The 19,293-nt window shown below is 37.3% G+C and overlaps 2 protein-coding genes across 7 annotated transcripts in view; both read left to right on the top strand.

Annotated features, from left to right (window-relative positions):
* LOC111498076 overlaps nt 1-8,317 on the top strand; it is a 9,028-nt gene extending 711 nt beyond the window's left edge. Inside the window, exons 2-9 of one of the 4 annotated variants that reach the window (XR_002720716.1) lie at nt 512-549; nt 658-835; nt 2,009-2,088; nt 2,190-2,594; nt 4,715-5,248; nt 5,910-6,122; nt 6,805-7,271; nt 8,061-8,317. Coding sequence is in view for 2 of the 4 variants with exons in the window: in XM_023149136.1 (XP_023004904.1) it covers nt 512-549; nt 658-835; nt 2,009-2,088; nt 2,190-2,594; nt 4,715-5,248; nt 5,910-6,122; nt 6,805-7,116 (1,760 nt within the window). In the remaining 2 variants the exon portion in view is untranslated. Of the gene's footprint in view, nt 1-483; nt 550-657; nt 836-2,008; nt 2,089-2,189; nt 2,595-4,714; nt 5,249-5,909; nt 6,123-6,804; nt 8,024-8,060 lie in introns of those variants that run through there. The other 3 variants (XR_002720715.1, XM_023149154.1, XM_023149136.1) reach the window with 3 other exon arrangements.
* Nucleotides 8,318-9,526: 1,209 nt separating this feature from the next.
* Nucleotides 9,527-19,206, top strand: LOC111495436. Of its 3 annotated transcripts, XM_023145482.1 has the most exons (27): nt 9,528-9,807; nt 9,890-10,174; nt 10,248-10,307; nt 10,394-10,486; nt 11,580-11,808; nt 11,925-12,031; nt 12,458-12,520; nt 12,834-12,934; nt 13,453-13,547; nt 13,674-13,694; nt 13,918-14,013; nt 14,101-14,221; nt 14,288-14,428; nt 14,511-14,704; nt 14,932-15,203; nt 15,273-15,374; nt 15,734-15,910; nt 15,998-16,186; nt 16,790-17,031; nt 17,125-17,271; nt 17,342-17,558; nt 17,666-17,794; nt 17,893-18,033; nt 18,112-18,171; nt 18,250-18,426; nt 18,564-18,623; nt 18,849-19,206. In XM_023145482.1, the coding sequence occupies exons 1-27, from the start codon at nt 9,802-9,804 to the stop codon at nt 18,921-18,923; spliced, it is 3,600 nt and encodes a 1,199-aa protein (XP_023001250.1). In that variant the 5' UTR covers nt 9,528-9,801; the 3' UTR covers nt 18,924-19,206. The 3 variants fall into 3 exon arrangements, with proteins under 3 accessions (XP_023001266.1, XP_023001250.1, XP_023001257.1); XM_023145489.1 differs by lacking the exon at nt 18,112-18,171; XM_023145498.1 differs by lacking the exons at nt 18,564-18,623; nt 18,849-19,206 and having other exon boundaries at nt 9,527-9,807; nt 18,117-18,171; nt 18,250-18,336.
* The last annotated feature ends 87 nt before the right edge of the window (nt 19,207-19,293 follow it).

The following is a 19,293-nucleotide window of genomic DNA, read 5'->3' on the forward strand; positions in this document are numbered from 1 at the left end:
TTTTTTTTTTTTTTTTTTTTTTTTTTTTTTTTTTTTTTTTTTTTTTTTTTTTTTTTTTGGGTTTGTGAATTGGGAATGTACGGTGCTTGGGTCGCTTTGTAGTTAGAAATCTTATGGTTTACCTGTTTATGTAGTCTAGGGTTTTTGTTTGCTGTACTATGGATGTTCTCTCTGCCATGAAACGCACCGACAGAGAGCTAAAAATCATTGCTGTTTTGTTTTTTTTCCCCGTATTTTTTTTTTTTCTCAATCTTTGAGTTGACACTTCACAGTGGTTCTGTTGACCATGTAATGAACTGCCCTTTGTGGTGTGTTCTTAGTCAATCATGATGGATCTGTCTAAGATCTACATAGACTGAAAAAGTGTCTTGATTAGTACTTGACAAGATTCAGTAGGCCAAAGTACTAATTATTCCCTTTCTTCTTCTGGGTTTTAATTTTTAGAACAAATAGACGTTTTCTAAGTACTTCTGTCCTCTATAGGGGCACTGAACAATCAATTTTTATGCAGGAGAAAGATCTCTTAGGTCAGATAACCTGATAGAGCCAGTAATGTCACTCAACCCTTCTCTATTTTCCCTTGTAGTTGATTTACATGTTTATAGGTTTTGACTACTGATGTTTACCTCTGGCATTTTTTTCCTGATTCATTATCAGCAACTCTCACCTAAAGGTGGAAGGATTGCTTCAGCAAGTCCTCCAAATTCATCCGTTATTGGACCGTCGAGAGATGCCATAGAGCAGAAAGTATTTATGGATTCAGGAACAAGTATTGGCAATGTTCATCCAGTGAATGTTTATGCTTCTTCGCACGAACCAAATATGCAATATGGTGGTTAGTCTTCCAAACTCCTCACTGCTATTATCTATTTAGGATTGGGACAGCTTGTATTCTTCATTGCTCTTTTGTATGGGGACAAAAAATGAAAATTTCACAAAGACGATGAAGCGTACAGTGGGCTACAGACCCCAAAGGAGAAAGCCAGAGAAGTTAAATGAATCTTCTTGGATGGGCATTAATTAAATAAAAATACTATTTTTTTTTTCCCTCCCTCCATCCCTCCTTCTCAAGGGTGTGTTCAGGAAAGAATATGGATCAGTATACGGGGTGTAGTCATCTAGGGATGAACATTGTTAAGTCATCAATGTTTGAACAAACTTTTACTTAATCTCAAAGAAGATATGGCAGAAATTGATAATCTCCTCCTCTTGCTCCCAGCTTGCACCAAGGAACTAACTAGCTTACAATTGCACTACTAGGATATATTGCTAGGAATTTGTTATGGGTATTCAATCGTCCTAGGAAATGAGACCATAAAAGCACCTATTCTTTACTAGACAAGAACCAGGAGGAATAGCACAGTTGCCTTCCAGTATTGATATAATATGTACTTGAGGGAATATCCCCAGAAATTCTCCTTTGTTCTTTAAATCATGTATTTTCCTAGGAATGTGATAGTCATAGGATATTACCCCTTCATGACTCCACTTAGAATTGAATTTTAAGCATTTTCAACCGTAATCCTTGCCTTAGCAAGCAAGTATTCATTCCTTCCTCTTATGATACTTGTTATCCTTGTCCATGTCACCAACCTCCTAAGGAATAGAGAAACCTTCCGCTTTACAAGGTGCAACCCTCTGTCCATCTATGGGCCTTCCTACAAGAAATCTTTGCCTTTTATTTTATTTTTCTTTTCTAAATATATTTTTATAATTGGGGTATGGTGCCCCATTCCATACATTATGTATTTTGTAGCCCTTGTGGAGCTTGTGTGTTTTGAACCTGAGTCTCTTTTCATTTTATCAATGAAAAGTTTTGTTTCTTGTTAAAAAGGAATATTTTGCTTTTGTCCATCATAGGGGATTACCATTTGAGTTGAAGACAACTCTAATTGACACATGTGGGACATTTTTGTAAATATTAGTTTTCACAAATTGTTACCTATTTTTGACTCCTATAACTGCGAAAATAATCTTCTAACATGTCATGGCTTTGTGCTGTCTTCAGGATATGGTGGAAGTAGTACTGGTGCTTGGGATGCGTATTCACAATATGTAAATGCTGATAGTTTTCCTGTTGTATCGCCGGTGAGTCTACTTCTGAAAATATACTGTTCATCTTTTGAAAATATCCATCTATAAATCAATTACATATAACAAATTCACCCTTTGATTTGTCCATGGATCAGGTCATGTACAATGATAGTCCATCTATTGTCTTTCATTCTGGTTATGGCTTCAATCCAGATATGGCATATGGACAATATTCACCTGTTGCTACTCCTATGCCTTCTGTTATGTTAGATGGGCAACTGTATTCTCCTCAACAAGTTCCATTTTCCCCATCATACTACCCACAACAAGCTGCACCTGGTTTACCTCATGGATCTTCAGCAGTTCCAGTTTCTCCAACAGAGATGATATCACCTGAGAGTAGTGCATTTGAGAACATGCTCTATGGGCCTGGAACAGGTTTTTTGCTAAATTTTGGGTCCTATGGTGGGGGAAATCTTGGTTCAGGCTCTTTATCATCTCCAGCAGCTTATCCACAACCAATGGGAATGTTTGGCTCCAATGATCAGAATGTTGGACAGGTTTGTTTGTTGACTTAGCATAATATTGTTATAGTTAGGAAAGGCTATTAGATGCTTCTACAACCTTAAATCCCTATTTGATATTGCTTCTATTAGCCAGCATGAGATATTTCATGTCACATTTTATCCCCATAAAATCTTATTGTCATCATAATATTTTATTGATAAGATACATCAAATTATTTCTTTAAAAAGACATTCGAGGAAGAAATATCAAATTATTTCTTTATAGTAAAATAGTTTGTGACTTGTACTACGCTGGGAACAACATTGGTTTTCTTCAAATTCTCTTCTTTCTTGTTCTTCTCTTGCTTTTGTAATGTGTGGTTACTTCTTGATGAAACCTTATACTACATATTTTGGGATTAAACTTCCAATAACTCAAACCTTACTGAACTCTACTCTTAATTAAATACAAAATAACTTACTATGTAGGACTAAATAATTTTGTTTGCGCACTAAAATTATATAGAGTGTGAGTAACTAAGATACTTATTAATGATATCAAATCTATTTGATTTAATCTAATTTGCTTAAGCTTGATTACTGAAAGTGCTCATTCTCGTTCAAGAAAGAGAAGAAATGAGGGAGAAACTAGCAATTGTTGTGCCAGTGGAACTAGTTTCTTGATTTCACATATTCTAAGCTTGAGGAGTGAGTTTTTATGGATTTGTTAAGGTTCATATAAGCAAGGGAGCAAAGCATGTACTCATATACATTGATTTGGTAAATTCAAGTTTTCAATGGCACTTGGTTAAGATGCAAATATTTTACAAATATATCGACTTCAAATGTTGTAAGGTTAAGTAAATAAATCGGCGCATTTTGTAAGGGTTTGAAATGTAAGGTGGTATTTTACATTTTATCACATACTTTTGATAATATTTTGGATAAGTCTCTTAAAGTGAATTTTATATAGGTTGATAAGCTAGGGATCTGTTAGCTGCTATACATTTACTTCATGATAATTCTTGTTAATGGAAAATTATTATTTATGCATGTGGTATGTGCCATAATTTTATGTATACACTAAATAATTAACACTTGTTTAGAAAAGATTTATGCCTTTGCTTTTGAAAATCCAATGGGGTATTTTGTTATGGGCATGGAGATATAAGTCAAGCAGGGTTAATTGGCTGATTCAGTGCTCGTTCTTCTATCCTCTCTGATATTGGGCCTTTTTAGTTTTTAAAAAATTTATAAATTTGTATTTTAGAAAATAAATTTAAGGAAATGACTGATGGTTCTTCTCATCATTTGGTTGGAATATAATAGGATACATTTCAAAATAATTTTTTTACTTGAATAAGAAGTTTACAGCTCCTAAATACAACATAATGGGTCGTCATTTTTTCCCTTTTAGGTATTTTCCCTTGTTCTTGGTTGTTGATAATTTGGGATGAGAGAATGCTTGTAAAGTCAGGCTTACATAATTGTAAAAGATACATGAATGTACATAAAGAAAAGAGGAAACGGAGATTTGTGTAATTTTTGTTGATTTATTTTTTTAGTTTGTCAATGATACATGAATATACTTAAAGAAAAGAGGGAGGGTAATAAATACTGGATTAGTTATAAGCCTCAATTTAAATAAAATAAGAAACATAGAATAAAACTATAAAAATGCAAAACCATGTGTTTAAGCATAATGATTGCTGAGTGCAATGAGAGAAATTAATGTCTTCAAAGGGCTAAATTGCTAAAATTTGTGTGTTTAATCAGTATTACACCAAGACAATAAGTTAAAAGCTTGTGGCTAGCCTGATGGCGTACGACTTAGAAAACCTTTTAAAACTGGAATTAGTTGCCTAGTTTCTGTTTTTGTTACGATAAAATTCACTTCTTGAATTTATGATTTAGTTAGTGAGCATGAGCTAATAAGTTAGCAATCTTTTTTTCTTTGATTCCACGACCACCCATCACACCATCATTTCTGCATTTGAGTGATGGTATATGTGCACTATATAATTTTAAAAACTATGGCCTTTTGTATCTACTGTGAAAACCCTTTATTCATGTTATACTTGTACATTCTTGTCCTTCTATTGGCAATGCTATTATTTGGTTCAAATTGTAGAGTTTTATACTTTTATCTCGCTATTAACTTGTTTTCTTTCTAGGCTTCTCTACAACAGAGACCTATGCATGGATTTGGATTGGTGTCAAGTGCTTATGATGCTCGGTACCCATTAAGCAGTTCTTATCAGGGCTCTAACTTCGGTGGTGCATCCATTTCTTATCCAGTTGTAAATGACCGAAGCCGACTTACCTTTGAGAAGGACAGAGTAAGAGACAGAGATAGAGACTCAATTTCACTTTTTAATGATCCGCATGGCATCTTTAGTGACCGTAATCGAGGACCAAGAGCTTTGAAGGCCAAGGGTAAAGGCGACCAAAGTATTGTATCTGGTACAATAAAAAACGATTTATTGACTTTATCAGTTAGTCCTGATTCCTACAATCGGCCAGATTTTGCTACAGATTACGAGACTGCTAAGTTTTTCATTATTAAGTCATTTAGCGAAGATAATGTTCATAGAAGTATCAAGTACAACATTTGGGCCAGTACTCCACATGGTAACAAGAAACTGGATGCTGCTTACCGGGAGGCAAAAGAGATGCAAGGAAATTGTCCAGTTCTCCTCTTTTTCTCCGTAAGCTCTGAAGACTGTTCTTAATTAACTTCCTTTTTTTTTCATTTGGAAATCTTGTTCGTGCGTAGAGTGGGGAGAGATAAGTGCTTCCCCTGCCTCCGTCATAGTTGTTATTATGAGAGGTAGTCAAGGAGGTTTCAGGAGGAAAACAAAAGGCGTAGTAGTGGCTGTAGGCTCCTTTGGAGTTTGTTTTATCTTACTACACTACCATCAACTTTTTATGGGGCTTAGGGCTGTCTGCTGGTAATGGCTGTAGGATTCAAGCGTCAATTTATGTGACCATTAAACCCAACTTATCTTTTCCTGGCATAATTATGATAACAAAAAATTAAACAAAAAAGAATTAAATGGTTTTTCTTCAAGCTATCAAGATTTTGCCATAGTGAGCAGGACTTTAGTTTGTGCGTCGGGGTGGTAAATTATTCATAATATTCAATTTATTCTTCAAGTGATATCATCTTTTAAAATCGTGTAGCTAGACTAGGTATCTTCTTTAACATCAATGTTGTGCGTATTGGTGGAATTGAATCTCCATCCACAGATTTGTGGGTTCTATCTTCTTGCTTCTTGTTGCATACTTTCAATCATTCATTATTTTTTTTTTGGACCACAGTTCAGTGGATTATGTTGTAAGAGCAAGTCGGTCATGTTTATCTTGCAGGTTAATGCTAGTGGTCAATTTTGTGGTGTAGCTGAAATGGTTGGACCTGTTGACTTTGAGAAAAATGCAGATTACTGGCAGCAGGATAGGTGGAGTGGACAATTTCCCGTTAAGTGGCATATCATCAAAGATGTTCCTAATATTAGATTTCGGCATGTTTTACTTCAAAATAATGACAATAAACCAGTTACACACAGCAGAGATTCTCAGGAGGTATGATTTGATATCAATATTCTTTAATAATTGCATCCTCATCTATGTGCATGTAGCAACGGTGTACACAGTTGTTCGTTGTTAGGTAGAACCCTTTACTAGGCGATTACTATGTTAAATTATAACCAAGTAACATGTGGCAAGAAGCTTTAAAACTCATGTCACGGAGGATCATGTCTTTCTTCTTCCTTCTTTTTAAATGTATTACTTGCCCTGCAACTAAAGTTTTTCCTAAGGTGTATTGTATAGTATGCATATTTTTGTTGACCGACCCACTCAAATTCCCCACCCTATCTGTACCCTTGTCAAAAAAGAAAAAATGAGTGATGGGGGAGAAGGAAGATCAAGCGGGGACAATCAACCAGTCAAAGGGAATAAAAGTGGGTGTTCTTTGAACTACAAGGACTAAATAGTTTTGAAAGTATAGAGACCAAATAGATACTAAAGTTATAGGGACAATTTTTTGACCATGGAAAAAAAGTTATTAATCTGCCATCTAACTTTGATGTGGGAACTGCTGTAGAACAGAACTTTATTTATATTGCCTATTACTCTCAATTCCTATTTGTGCTTAGGGTACCTGGTCAATGAGCACTTTGCATTTTCGCATACATGCATGTAACTGTTGTTAGTCCTTTCTTTATGCTTCTTGATGTTATTTCTCAATGCCATAAATTGACAGGTGCCGCTGAAACAAGGTATTGAGATGTTGAAAATTTTCAAGGACCATGATCCACGAACATCTATTATAGATGATTTTGATTTCTATGATGAACGGGAGAGGATTTTGAAAGAAAGGAAAACAAGACAGCAGCTATTTGCAACTGCTAATTCTCTAAATTCACTTGGGGATGGTTCCATTAGCCCTATTTCTGACCAGTTTGCTCAAGCCCTTCAACTTGATGATAACGAGAAAGAAAAACCAGAAATTGAAAAGAGTGCAACGTCTAGAATAGATGCTTCAGTTTCGCTTGATGATGATCCGGCAAAGTAAGTCTGAGACTTGTTCGAGTCTTGAAGCGGAGAGACTAAGTATTAAGAAAGTCCAACATCTGAAAATGGATATGGTTTTAGCAGAATTGAGTATCTTGCCGTAAGATTGGACTCTCCTTTGATTCCTTCAAGCATTTAGATGAACGAGTTTGATAGGTATTTGGCATCTTGAGACACCCTTTGTGACTGATTTTCTGTTCTCCAATAGCTGATAACATCTGAGGCAGTATTTTAGAAATCCATAGCAGTGAAGATGATATCTGACGCTTTTTTTTTACCATTTTTTCATGTTCAATTGCCCAAAGCAGCTGGAGGAAAATTGACTTGCGCTTGTCCAGAAGCTTTTCTGATAAAATATTGCTTAATTTACATTGAAACTTTCCCTTACCCTTGAAAGGTGTCGATCGCATTTCTCGTGTGGAAGGATTCTGCTAAAGGGAATGGGTTTAGCTGAGTGGGATTTTATGTAGGAAGTGTGCAGAACATGTTCGCGTTGCGTATCGTATCAACAGTCCAGTTGCTGGGTATTTATGATAGCTACCCATTTGGTGAAGCAGATTAATAAAGGAATTCCAAAAAAATTTCATTGTCTTAGGGAGTTGACATGTTTTATTTGATATTTTCTTATGGGGTGGCTTCTTTAGTAAGTTCAGGGCCAGCTGCTGTGAATCTTACAAACAGAGGAGAGGATTTATTTAACCTCTGAGCTATGTGTTTTTCTCCTTTCTTTGTGTTGCTTTCTTTTTCTTTTTTAATGTCTGATATGTTATTCTAGATGTCTCTTAGAGTCTAGACCATAAGGAACTTATGAAGGAGCTAGGGAGATAGGTTTAATGCGAATACTCAGAATTGTAATTTGCTGTTAAATGTACAACAAAACTGCTCTCTTGTTTAAGTCATCTTCTTTTCTCTTTGTGCGTACCCTTTTACTCTGCTTGTGAACAGATTCGATGAAGCGAGTCGAATTCTCCTGTGACACCCGAGCACGTCGTTGCTTCAAGATGGGATATCTGATATACAGGAAATCCATGGAGGAGGGAGCCTTCATGCCAGGTTTTCATTATATTAACATATGATCATTCTGTTCTTCTGGATATGTCATGATCTATCATTTTTTCTTGTATTATACTCACAAAAACTCCGATTGTATTGATATGTGTGATTCTGTTCAACCAAAAGTTGAACAGATATCATTTCCTGGGCCCTTCCCTGCACAACAAGAGATGAACAGATGAACATTCAAACAGAATGAACCTAAGAGCTTCCATAGTATAGATGCCTGGTAACGAGTTGTTCCAACGATGTTGTGCATTGCAATTCTGGGGCAGTTTTCTGTTATTGTGAATTCGATTTTGCCATCGAGAAATCGTGGGTTTTCACGTATAGTTTGAGACATTGGTTTTACGAATCCACCTCGGCCATCGAGAAATCTTAAAATTTCCAAAGTTGTCTAACCATGCCATGTCATTTTCATTTTAGGGCCTCGTGGAAGTTCGACGACAAAAGTAAATTTAGTAGTTTTAACTCAACTAAAAATTTTAAGTATAAAAAATAATTTGGATAATTAAAGCTTGGCTCAATTTGTGGAATTAGAAGTGTTTGTGCAATTCGTTTTTGATCTTTCAGAATCAATTGGCAAGAGGTCAACAAGCACGAAGTCGGGGTCAATGAGTACGAAGTCGTGAGTTGTTCAAAAATTCCAATCAGCCCCTCATGGTAGAAGAACAGATAATGCTCTCACGTGCAATTCGCTTATGATCTCTTAGAATCAATTGATAAGAGGTCAACGAGGTCGATTTCAATGAGTACGAGGTTGTGAGTTGCTCAAAAATCTCAATCAGTCACTCTCACAGTAAAAGAACAGATAATGTTCTCACGGTACAAGAACAAATAATGACTATTATCAACCATTCTCACAGTAGAAGAACATATAATGCTCTCACGGTAGAAGAACATATAATGTTCTCACGGTACAAGAACAAATAATGACTATTATCAACCCTTCTCACAGTAGAAGAACATATAATGCTCTCACGATAGAAGAATAAATAATGACTATTATCAGCCTTTCTCACGGTAGAAGAACAGATAATGCTCTCACGGTTATCTTGATTCATTAGAAATTGACTCTCTCTAGTCATAGGAACATCTTTAATTTTATAACTACAACGGTTAAATTATAATTTTTTTTAATATTTGAAATTAAATTTATAAAAAAAAAAAATGGAAATTTTAGTAGCATACTAAATATTTTTTTCAGATTTTTTAAGATGAAATTTACCATGATGTATCTAATCATACATAATATCATGAAAATTCATGCATAATATCATAAAAACAAATTTTTTTAAAAAAAATATCTAAAAATAGAAAATTTAGATGTTTGCATGGGGCTCGAAATAAAGAACCATGCATATCTATTTGGAATAGATTTGAGGTCGAACAGTTCTGCACATTTGCCATTTCTTAGGCGAACACCCTGTTTTTTTTTTTCTTTTTCCTGCGATGGAAGTTCTTCTGATCGGAATGAGATAGATTCATGAGGTTTTAGACGATTTTGAAAACAGAAAAAGAAATTAGAAGCATTGGTGAATCGAATTGCGAACCAACAGAACAGAAAAGTTGAGCGGAGGACAAACAGAGAGCATTGCAATCAAGCAGAGTCGAAGGGATCAATCGAACAATCATGGCGGTAATTTTCCAGACCTTCTCTTCTTGAACAATTTATTTTCGACATTTCCTTCATAAACATTCATTTTTGGGGGTTTTGTCAGGATTCGTCGGGGACGACGCTAATGGATCTGATTACCGCCGATCCATCAAAAGCGTCGTCGGGATCGTCCTCCACAAACGCTGCATTGGCCGCGCCATCAACGATTAGTTCATCTTCAATTTCCGCCTCAAGTGCTCTGCCCTCTACACTGGGGAGGCCGGCGGGGGAGAAGAGGTCTAAGAGGGCGGCACTGATGCAGATCCAGAATGACACAATTTCTGCTGCTAAAGCCGCTTTGAATCCTGTGAGGACCAACATGATGCCGCAGAGGCTGAGCAAGAAGAAGGTGCCCTCCTCCTACATGTTTCACATCTTTTTTTGAATTGATTTTGTTTTGTTCAATTTGACTTGCACTGCAGCCTGTTTCTTATGCCCAATTAGCTAGGAGTATCCATGAACTCGCTGCTACTTCGGATCAGGTGAACAGTATGGGATGATTCTTATTATTGTGATGATTTGGAGGTAAAACATGTTAAACGTTGTTATGTTTCTGTGAATTTTACAGAAAAGCTCCCAGAAGCAGTTAGTTCATCATGTATTCCCAAAACTTGCCGTCTACAATTCAGTTGATCCTTCGTTGGCACCTTCTCTGCTCATGGTATGATAATATTTCATTTCTTGTTAGCAATCAAGTAATCTTTATGACTTCAAAATTGTCTAGAATATGGCTATTGATAAGATAAATTGTGTTCGTACTGGTCTAGTTCATTCTTCCGTGAAGAAACTTTATGGAATCCCAAATAGTTCTCTTTTATTGTACCCATTATCAATTACCAATTGTTTGTGTGAGATCCCACATCGGTTAGGGAGGAGGACAAAACACCCTTTATAAGGGTGTGGAAACCTCTCCCTCGCAGACGTGTTTTAAAAACCTTGAGGGAAGCCCGAAAGGAAAATCCCAAAGTGGACAATATCTGCTAGCATGGGCTTGGGCCGTTACAAAGGGTATCAGAGCCAAGCACCAAGCAGTGTGCCAGTGAGGATGGCTCCAGAGGGGGGTGGATTGTGAGATTCCACCTCAGTTGTGGAGGAGAACAAAACACCCTTTATAAGGGTGTGGAAACCTCTCCCTAGCAGATGCGTTTTAAAAACCTTGAGGGGAAGTCCGAAAGGGAAGGCCCAAAGAGGACAATATCTGCTAGTGGTGGGCTTGGGCCGTTACAAATGGTATCAGAGCCAAACACTGGGCGATGTGCTAGCGAGGACGCTGACCTTCGAAGGGGGGTGGATTATGAGATCCCATCTCGGTTGGGGAGGAGAACGAAACACCTTTTATAAGGGCGTGGAAACCTCTTCCTAGCAAATGCGTTTTAAAAACCTTGAGGGGAAGCTCGAAAGGAAAGCCCAAAGATGACAATAACTGCTAGCGGTGGGCTTGGGCTATTACAGTTTGGATCTTAAAATTGTCTGTGTGTAATTGGAGATAGTTTAGTGATATTTTTTTTGGAAGATGGTTTTTAAGTCTTGGATGAAAGAACAAAAAGCTAGAGGGGCTAAACGAGAAACAAGGAGATGAGGCATAGAAATTCTAGTTGATAAAACCAATTGGAGTGGAGGATGATTGTGTTTCATATGGATGCTTTCATTCCCCCATATTTTTGTCATTTTATTACCTATGAAATGTATTTCTTCTGAAGGAATAAAGAAAAAAAATAAAGAACAAAGAATTATGTTTTTCCTATATTTGACAGTTAAATCAGCAGTGTGAAGATAGGAGTGTGCTCCGTTACGTATACTATTATTTAGCCAGAATTTTATCAGATACTAGTGCACAAGGTGTAAGTACAGGTGGTGGGATTCCAACACCTAACTGGGATGCTTTAGCTGATATTGATGCAGTCGGGGGGGTGACTCGAGCTGATGTTGTACCCGGAATAGTTAATCAGCTTGTAACTGAGGCCTCTAATCCTGATGTTGAATGTAAGCCGGTTTCCTTTTATTGAATTTGAATGAATTATCATATTGTTCATCGAGTTGAAAGAGATTCCTGTAATAAAATGTTTGCATCCTCCTTTGACACTATATTTCTCTTGAAGTTCATGCTAGAAGACTACAAGCACTAAAGGCTTTAACCTATGCTCCTTCAAGCAGCTCTGAGATTTTGTCCCAACTATATGAAATTGTTTTTTCAATCCTTGATAAGGTTTGTTTTTTCTGGCTATATGCATAGTATTTGAAATCTATCATGTGCATTATTCGAGTAGTTCCTGTACCAAAAATGGTGCGGGTTGATGATTGAAAAATTTATGTGGGATAAGTTTCAGGGTAAAATACTAAAGATTTAAGACCCTTATAACTGTTCGTTGTAGTTGGAATTTGCTATCAAATTTTGGGTGCTGTTCATAGTGACTTAACAAAATACTGGAACAGCTTATAGGATAATCCACTTTAGCACCTTGAGATTTTGCAATTTGTTTATCTTTTCTTTTTGACTGTGTTCATGTGCATTCCAAAATGCTTTCCCCTTGTGATATTTTCTTTCGACATAAATAATATTTGTGTTTTTTTTTTTTTTTAAGATTCTAGTAGAAACACTCCAAATATGTTTCTTTTTGTATTCGGTTTCCAGGTCGCCGATGCTCCTTACAAACGCAAGAAAGGGGTACTTGGGATTAAAGGTGGAGATAAGGAGGTAATTTCTGACACTTGTTAGTCGTGTCTTCATATGATGGTGTTTTATGTTCATGCAAATTCATCATTTAACTGCTTTACATGTGTGAGATCCCATATCGGTTGGGGAGGAGAACGAAGCATTCTTTATAAGGGTGTGGAAATCTCTTCCTAGCAGACGCGTTTGAAAAACTTTGAGGGAAACCCTGAAAGGGAAAGCTCAAAAAGGACAATATCAGCTAGCGGTGGGCTTGAGCTATTAAAAATGTTGTCACAATTGTATGTGTCATGTACATGACGTTACTTATTTGCTTACCTCGCTTGCAATTCAGTAGTATGTGATGAGGAGCAATTTGCAACAAGCGGCGCTTAGTGCATTGAGAAGACTTCCCCTTGATCCTGGAAATCCTGTATTTCTGCATCGTGCCGTACAGGGGTATGGACCTCATTCTCTGAATGCCTAAACAACTTCCAACTTCCCATTTACTTTACTTGTTTATATGATACAAACAAATTAATATGAACCTAGCTAGCTTTTGCTTTTATCTTCCATTTAAATTAAGGGATTTAGGCCAAGAAAGCCTCATGACAAACCCTTAAGTTCCTTTACCTTCCCCCTTGGTCTGCCATTAACAAGAATGGAATATCGGATCGTCCTAATACAACACCACATTGAGGATCTCCGTTTGTAGCTAACCCATCTTGCCCAAAACTTTATCCAGAAACTCCCAACCAACATGATTGTAAGTCTTCTCAAAATCAATATAAAAAACAGCCCCCTTGCTTACAATTCTGATAGTCCTCAATTGCCTCATTATCAATAAGGACTTGGTCCAAAAATTTTCTCCTAGCTACTTTGATTGTCCGCTCATGTTCTGTATAGTGCTTGATGTTTTGATCAACTTGTACTAATCTTTTTGTTGTAATATCAAGGTTTTTCTGTGTTAACTGCAGAGTGTCATTTACTGATCCAATTGCTGTGAGACATGCATTGGAAATGCTTTCGGAGCTAGCTGCAAGAGATCCTTATGCAGTTGCAATGTCACTAGGTTATTTTCTGTTTACGACTTGTAAAATTTCTTTCAGAGTGTCGTCACGTTTTATCTAAAAATTAACTAAAGTTCGGTTAATTTCTAGTTTGTGCATCTAATGATTTACCCTATGCCTTTTTTCAGGAAAACTTGTACAACATGGAGGTATGCGTTTATATCATAGCCACCCACTTATTCTTCTTATTTATTCTGATTAAGGATGTTTACATTTACACAAATATAGAACCATAAAAAGAACCAAATTTAAGAATGTGTGCAAAAATTAATATGTTTGATCTTTTGACCCAATTTCTGCAGCTTTATTGGGTTGATTACTTAACATTGTCAGGAAGTATTCATCAATTTTTTTAGCTACCTTTACATTTAGGAGCATTACTGGATGTTCTCCATTTGCATGATGTTCTTGCCAGAGTTTCGCTAGCACGGTTGTGTCATTCAGTATCGAGAGCTCGAGCATTGGATGGTAAAAATTAAAATCACTGTGTATGTACCTTACAGTTTTAACTTTTTTGTATATCATGATGATTTTTTGTGACATTGATTTGTATAGAGCGGCCAGATATTAAGTCGCAGTTCAACTCGGTGCTTTATCAGCTTCTTCTTGATCCCAGTGAAAGAGTCTGTTTTGAGGCAATATTATGTGTACTAGGAAAATCAGACAACTCGGATAGGTTAGTTATTACTATCACTATTATTTTCATCACGAAATGGTTGTTCCCTTATTTTTGGTATTTTAGGACTGAAGAGCGAGCTGCTGGTTGGTATCGTCTGACAAGGGAGTTTCTCAAGCTGCCACAAGCGCCGTCGAAGGGAGCTTTCAGAAATAAATCTCAGAAGACAAGACGTCCTCAACCTCTCATCAAACTTGTAATGAGAAGGTTGAGTTCACTTGCATTATGATTTGAATGATTTTAATGAGAAGGTTGAGTTCACTTGCATTGGAACATTCTTTGGATGCAGGTTAGAAAGTTCGTTTCGTAGTTTCTCAAGGCCTGTTCTTCATACAGCGGCACGAGTCGTACAAGAGATGGGAAGAAGTCGGGCTGCTGCATTTTCCTTAGGCCTACAGGATATGGATGAAGGAGCTTTTGTTAATTCATTTTATGAGGGAGCTGAACAGGATTCTGATGCTAAAGGAAACTCACATTCTGAAAGTAATTTTCTCTCTGTTCCCAACTCTCACTCATATTACATCTTGTTTAATTAATCAAAACCATTATTATTTATGCTTCCCCTTTGGAAAGCAGTATGAAAAATCTGTCAGTTCACCAAAAGTAGCAAAATTTTGACGTCTCATGAAACAAAGCAGCTTGGTGAACATTGTTTAACTTGAGGAATTGCATGTTGTAGATGTTGCTTTAATTTCATCCTCTTTTTTTAGATATACGGAGATCTGCTTCAGTGGCGAATGGACGGGGAGAGAAAGATACGATTGCTAGTCTGCTGGCTTCGTTAATGGAAGTAGTACGAACAACAGTAGCATGTGAATGTGTCTATGTTCGAGCCATGATAATGAAGGCCTTGATATGGATGCAAAGTCCCCATGATTCATTTGATGAACTTGAATCCATGATTGCATCAGAGCTTTCTGACCCAGCCTGGCCAGCAGCATTGTTAAATGATATTTTACTTACTTTGCACGCTCGATTTAAGGTATGTTTCGTATAGAAAAAAATATTCTGTTTATCTTAGTAATGCATATGCACTAATGTTTGTTTCTAGGCAACACCCGATATGGCTGTCACTCTTCTTCAAATCGCTCGAGTTTTTGCAACTAAAGTTCCCGGGAAAATTGATGCAGATGTCTTGCAACTACTATGGAAAGTAAGTCACTATTCAGTTCACTTATCCAAATTTCTCATTTGATCAGGTTTGGTTCAGTTAAAAGTTAAAACCATTTCTGGATTAGTCTAGATCAAGAGCTGGAATCTTATGAGATCATATAATGAAATAGTGATAACAAGGCCATCGCCATCACTCGAATCTTGTGTTGTGTAATTAAAATGATCGTTCGGGGATTGATAGACATATATAAATGATTTTCTTGTGTTATCAAACCTGTGACAAAGCTTATTCTGCTCATTAGGGAGCTATTGAAGCAGCAATTCTAGTCAATTGTCAGTTTGCCATCACTATCTAGGATCGTTGCTTACAGACATGCCATTTTGTTATTCCATTTACAGACGTGCCTTATTGGAGCTGGTTCTGACTGGAAGCACACAGCTTTGGAAGCAGTAACCTTAGTTCTAGATCTTCCTCCACCACAACCTGGCTCTATGACATCGATTACTTCAGTCGACCGTGTTTCAGCTTCTGATCCTAAGTCAGCACTGGCTTTGCAGCGATTGGTGCAAGCTGCTGTATGCATCTTCTTTTAGTATTATCATTTATTTTTTGTATTGAACTTGGTTTTTATTAAGAAAATCATTTTAAATTAACTCGAACAGGTGTGGTTTCTTGGAGAGAATGCAAATTATGCTGCATCTGAGTATGCTTGGGAATCAGCAACCCCGCCTGGTACAGCATTGATGATGTTAGATGCAGATAAAATGGTTGCTGCTGCTGGCTCTCGCAATCCTACGCTTGCTGGTGCGTTGACTCGTCTTCAAAGGAGTGCCTTCAGTGGAAGCTGGGAGGTATTGCTCCCCTCTATTGGTTATCCAGCAAAGTCTTTCATCAGTGTTTGTTTGATGTTGAAGAATTTGATAAATATGACTTAATTTTGTCCATCTTGAAACATTACTTCACAACTATATTGGTGGAAGTTGGAAATAAGTTGAATGTTTTTTTTTAAGCTTAGAATAGATATTTTATTTGTGAGATCCCACGTTGGTTGGAGAGAGGAACAAAACATTCCTTATAAAGGTGTGAAATCCTCTTCCTAGCAGACGTGTTTTAGAACCTCGAGGAGAAGCTCGGAAGGGATAATCCAAAGAGGATAATATTTGCTAGCGGTGAGGCTGAGCTGTTAGAAATAGTATTAGAACCAAACACTATAGTGTCAGCGAGGACGCTAGCCCCCAAGGGGGTGGATTGTGAGATCCCACACGGTTGGAGAGGAGAACAAAACATTCCTTATAAGCGCGTGGAAACCTCTCCCTAGAAAACACGTTTTAAAACCTTGAGGGGAAGCCTAAAAGGGAAAACTCAAAGAGGACAATATTTACATCCTATCTAGCCTAATTTCTTAGCATAGTAGTAATATTTTTCAAACTATTAGACCTTTTTGTATGATTCAGGTTCGTCTAATTGCTGCTCAAGCTCTTACAACAGTGGCCATCAGGTCCGGTGAGCCATATAGGCTGCAGATTTATGACTTCTTACATTCTTTAGCCCAAGGTGGTCTACAGTCTCAATTTTCAGAGATGCATCTTAGCAATGGTGAGGATCAAGGAGCCAGTGGTACTGGCCTCGGAGTTTTAATTAGTCCAATGATTAAAGTGCTCGACGAAATGTATCAAGCTCAAGACGATTTGATAAAGTATAACCTCAAACACTTCCCTTCTTTTCTTTGCCATTTTTCTTTATTCTCATTTTTATCTTGGGCACCGATGAAACGTTCCTGCACGAACAGAGATATTCGCTATCATGACAACACTAAGAAAAAATGGACGGATGAGGATCTTAAGAAGCTATATAAAACCCATGAAAGATTGTTGGATCTTGTTTCACTATTTTGCTATGTTCCTAGAGCGAAGTACCTACCTTTGGGGCCAATAAGGTAATTCTTTTGTTTCATTTTTGTGTTTCCATTATCCAACTCATAACTTTATTTGATTTTAAATTGTCAGTGCAAAGCTGATTGACATCTATAGGACAGAACACAATATAAGTGCATCAACTGGTTTGAGTGATCCAGCCGTTGCTACTGGCATTTCTGATCTTATTTATGAATCAAAACCTGCAACCAATGAGCCAGATGCTCTTGATGACGACCTAGTGAATGCTTGGGCAGCCAATCTTGGTGACGATGGGCTGCTAGGAAGCAGTGCACCAGCAATGAGCAGAGTATGTCTTTTAGAGTGCTACTGATATCATTTAAAGGATGGATTTAAGCTGTTCTAATTGACCTTCTGTTTTCCATTTTGATTTATCTCATCTTTACTTGCCATTAGGTTAATGAATTTCTTGCTGGTGCTGGAACCGATGCGCCTGACGTCGATGAAGAGAATATCGTCTCTCGGCCATCGGTTAGTTATGATGACATGTGGGCAAAAACTCTCTTAGAGAGTTCGGAACTAGAGGTACTATGATTTACTTTTCCATGAAGAGTTTGCAGTTTGGTGAGTGCTGGACTGAGATGTTTTGGTGATTTCCAACTGTGTATTCCTTTGAATTTCAGGAAGATGATGCACGGTCGTCTGGAACGTCCTCTCCTGAGTCGACAGGCTCAGTTGAAACTTCCATATCTTCTCACTTTGGTGGAATGAACTATCCTTCATTGTTTAGTTCACGACCTTCCTATGGCGGTATCCAAACTTCGGTATGATATTAAAATTTTAACTTGTTGCATTGCTGCTGTTCATTTTTTTCATTTGTGACGCGTACTAATGATCTCCAGGAAAGATCAGGAGCAAGCAGGTTTAGTAATCCAACAATACACGAGGGTTTAAATTCTCCGGTTTGATATTTGTTCATTGTATCTCCGTAAGTTTTGTCGAGTAGTTTCTGCTTCTAATTGAATCTTCATGCTTCTCAGATCAGGGAAGATCCCCTTCCATATTCACCTTGTGATATGCAACGGTACGAATCATTTGAGAACCCCTTAGCAGGGTGTGACGCTCAGAGTTTTGGATCTCAAGAAGACCGTGCCTCGTCTGGAAATCCACAACATGGATCCGCTCTCTATGACTTCACTGCTGGTGGTGATGATGAGGTTACTTGCTCTTTAATATCATATTGTGGTTTCCATTTGCTTTTCTGTTTTTTCTCAATGGAAGAACATGAGAAGGTAGCACTAAGCTTTGGTGCTATAATATTTACGTTGACTATTGGTTGTTTCTTGTCTTGCAGTTAAGTTTAACGGCTGGTGAAGAGGTTGAAATTGAGTACGAAGTGGATGGCTGGTTCTATGTGAGTATAATGAAAGGAGATGCGAAATTTTACAGCTTTTATGCACTCTGTAGAAACCAAGGATCAAAGTCGTTTATATTATTCGACAGTTTCATGATGTTTACATTTCGCTTTCTATCTTTAGTTAAAGGGAAGATGGAACTCATTTTTGGTTGATAACTTGTTTACCTGAATGCAATAATGGTATTAGCAGCTAGAACTAATGTACTGTTGTTACTGTTGCAGGTGAAAAAGAAACGTCCAGGGAGGGATGGTAAAATGGCGGGGCTTGTCCCCGTACTTTATGTTAATCAATCGTAATTTCATGCTGTGATCTGACCAGAAAGTTCGATTAGCGACCTTTCCATGTGTCCCCGACATTGCGACATGCCTTGCGAGCTCTTCTCCCTCTCCATTCTTTATTTGTTGCACTTCCAGGATGATCTATCAATTGGTTCTGTAGCTACTGCAATTGGCTTGATCATTGAATTGCTGCATCCACATGTGATGTGTGCTTTGTTATTCTTCGTTTATAGTATGATTGTTGTGACAACGAAGGTGTTATCCAATTATTTCTTATTGAGTTAGATTTACATGCTCTTTATTTGTTGCATGAGTTCAACATCGTGGTTGACCAATCATGGTCGAGTTCTTGATAGCTTTAGATCGATGTAGTGTATGTATTTTATTG

Source organism: Cucurbita maxima, unplaced genomic scaffold (genome assembly GCF_002738345.1).
Source record: "Cucurbita maxima cultivar Rimu unplaced genomic scaffold, Cmax_1.0 Cma_Scf00002, whole genome shotgun sequence".
NCBI classification, from domain to species: Eukaryota; Viridiplantae; Streptophyta; class Magnoliopsida; order Cucurbitales; family Cucurbitaceae; genus Cucurbita; species Cucurbita maxima.

Coding starts and splice junctions, on each gene's coding strand:
- LOC111495436 (XM_023145482.1), top strand. Junction 10,175..10,247: donor AGAGGCTGAGCAAGAAGAAG/GTGCCCTCCTCC, acceptor CTTGCACTGCAG/CCTGTTTCTTATGCCCAATT. Junction 17,032..17,124: donor GCTCAAGACGATTTGATAAA/GTATAACCTCAA, acceptor CTGCACGAACAG/AGATATTCGCTATCATGACA.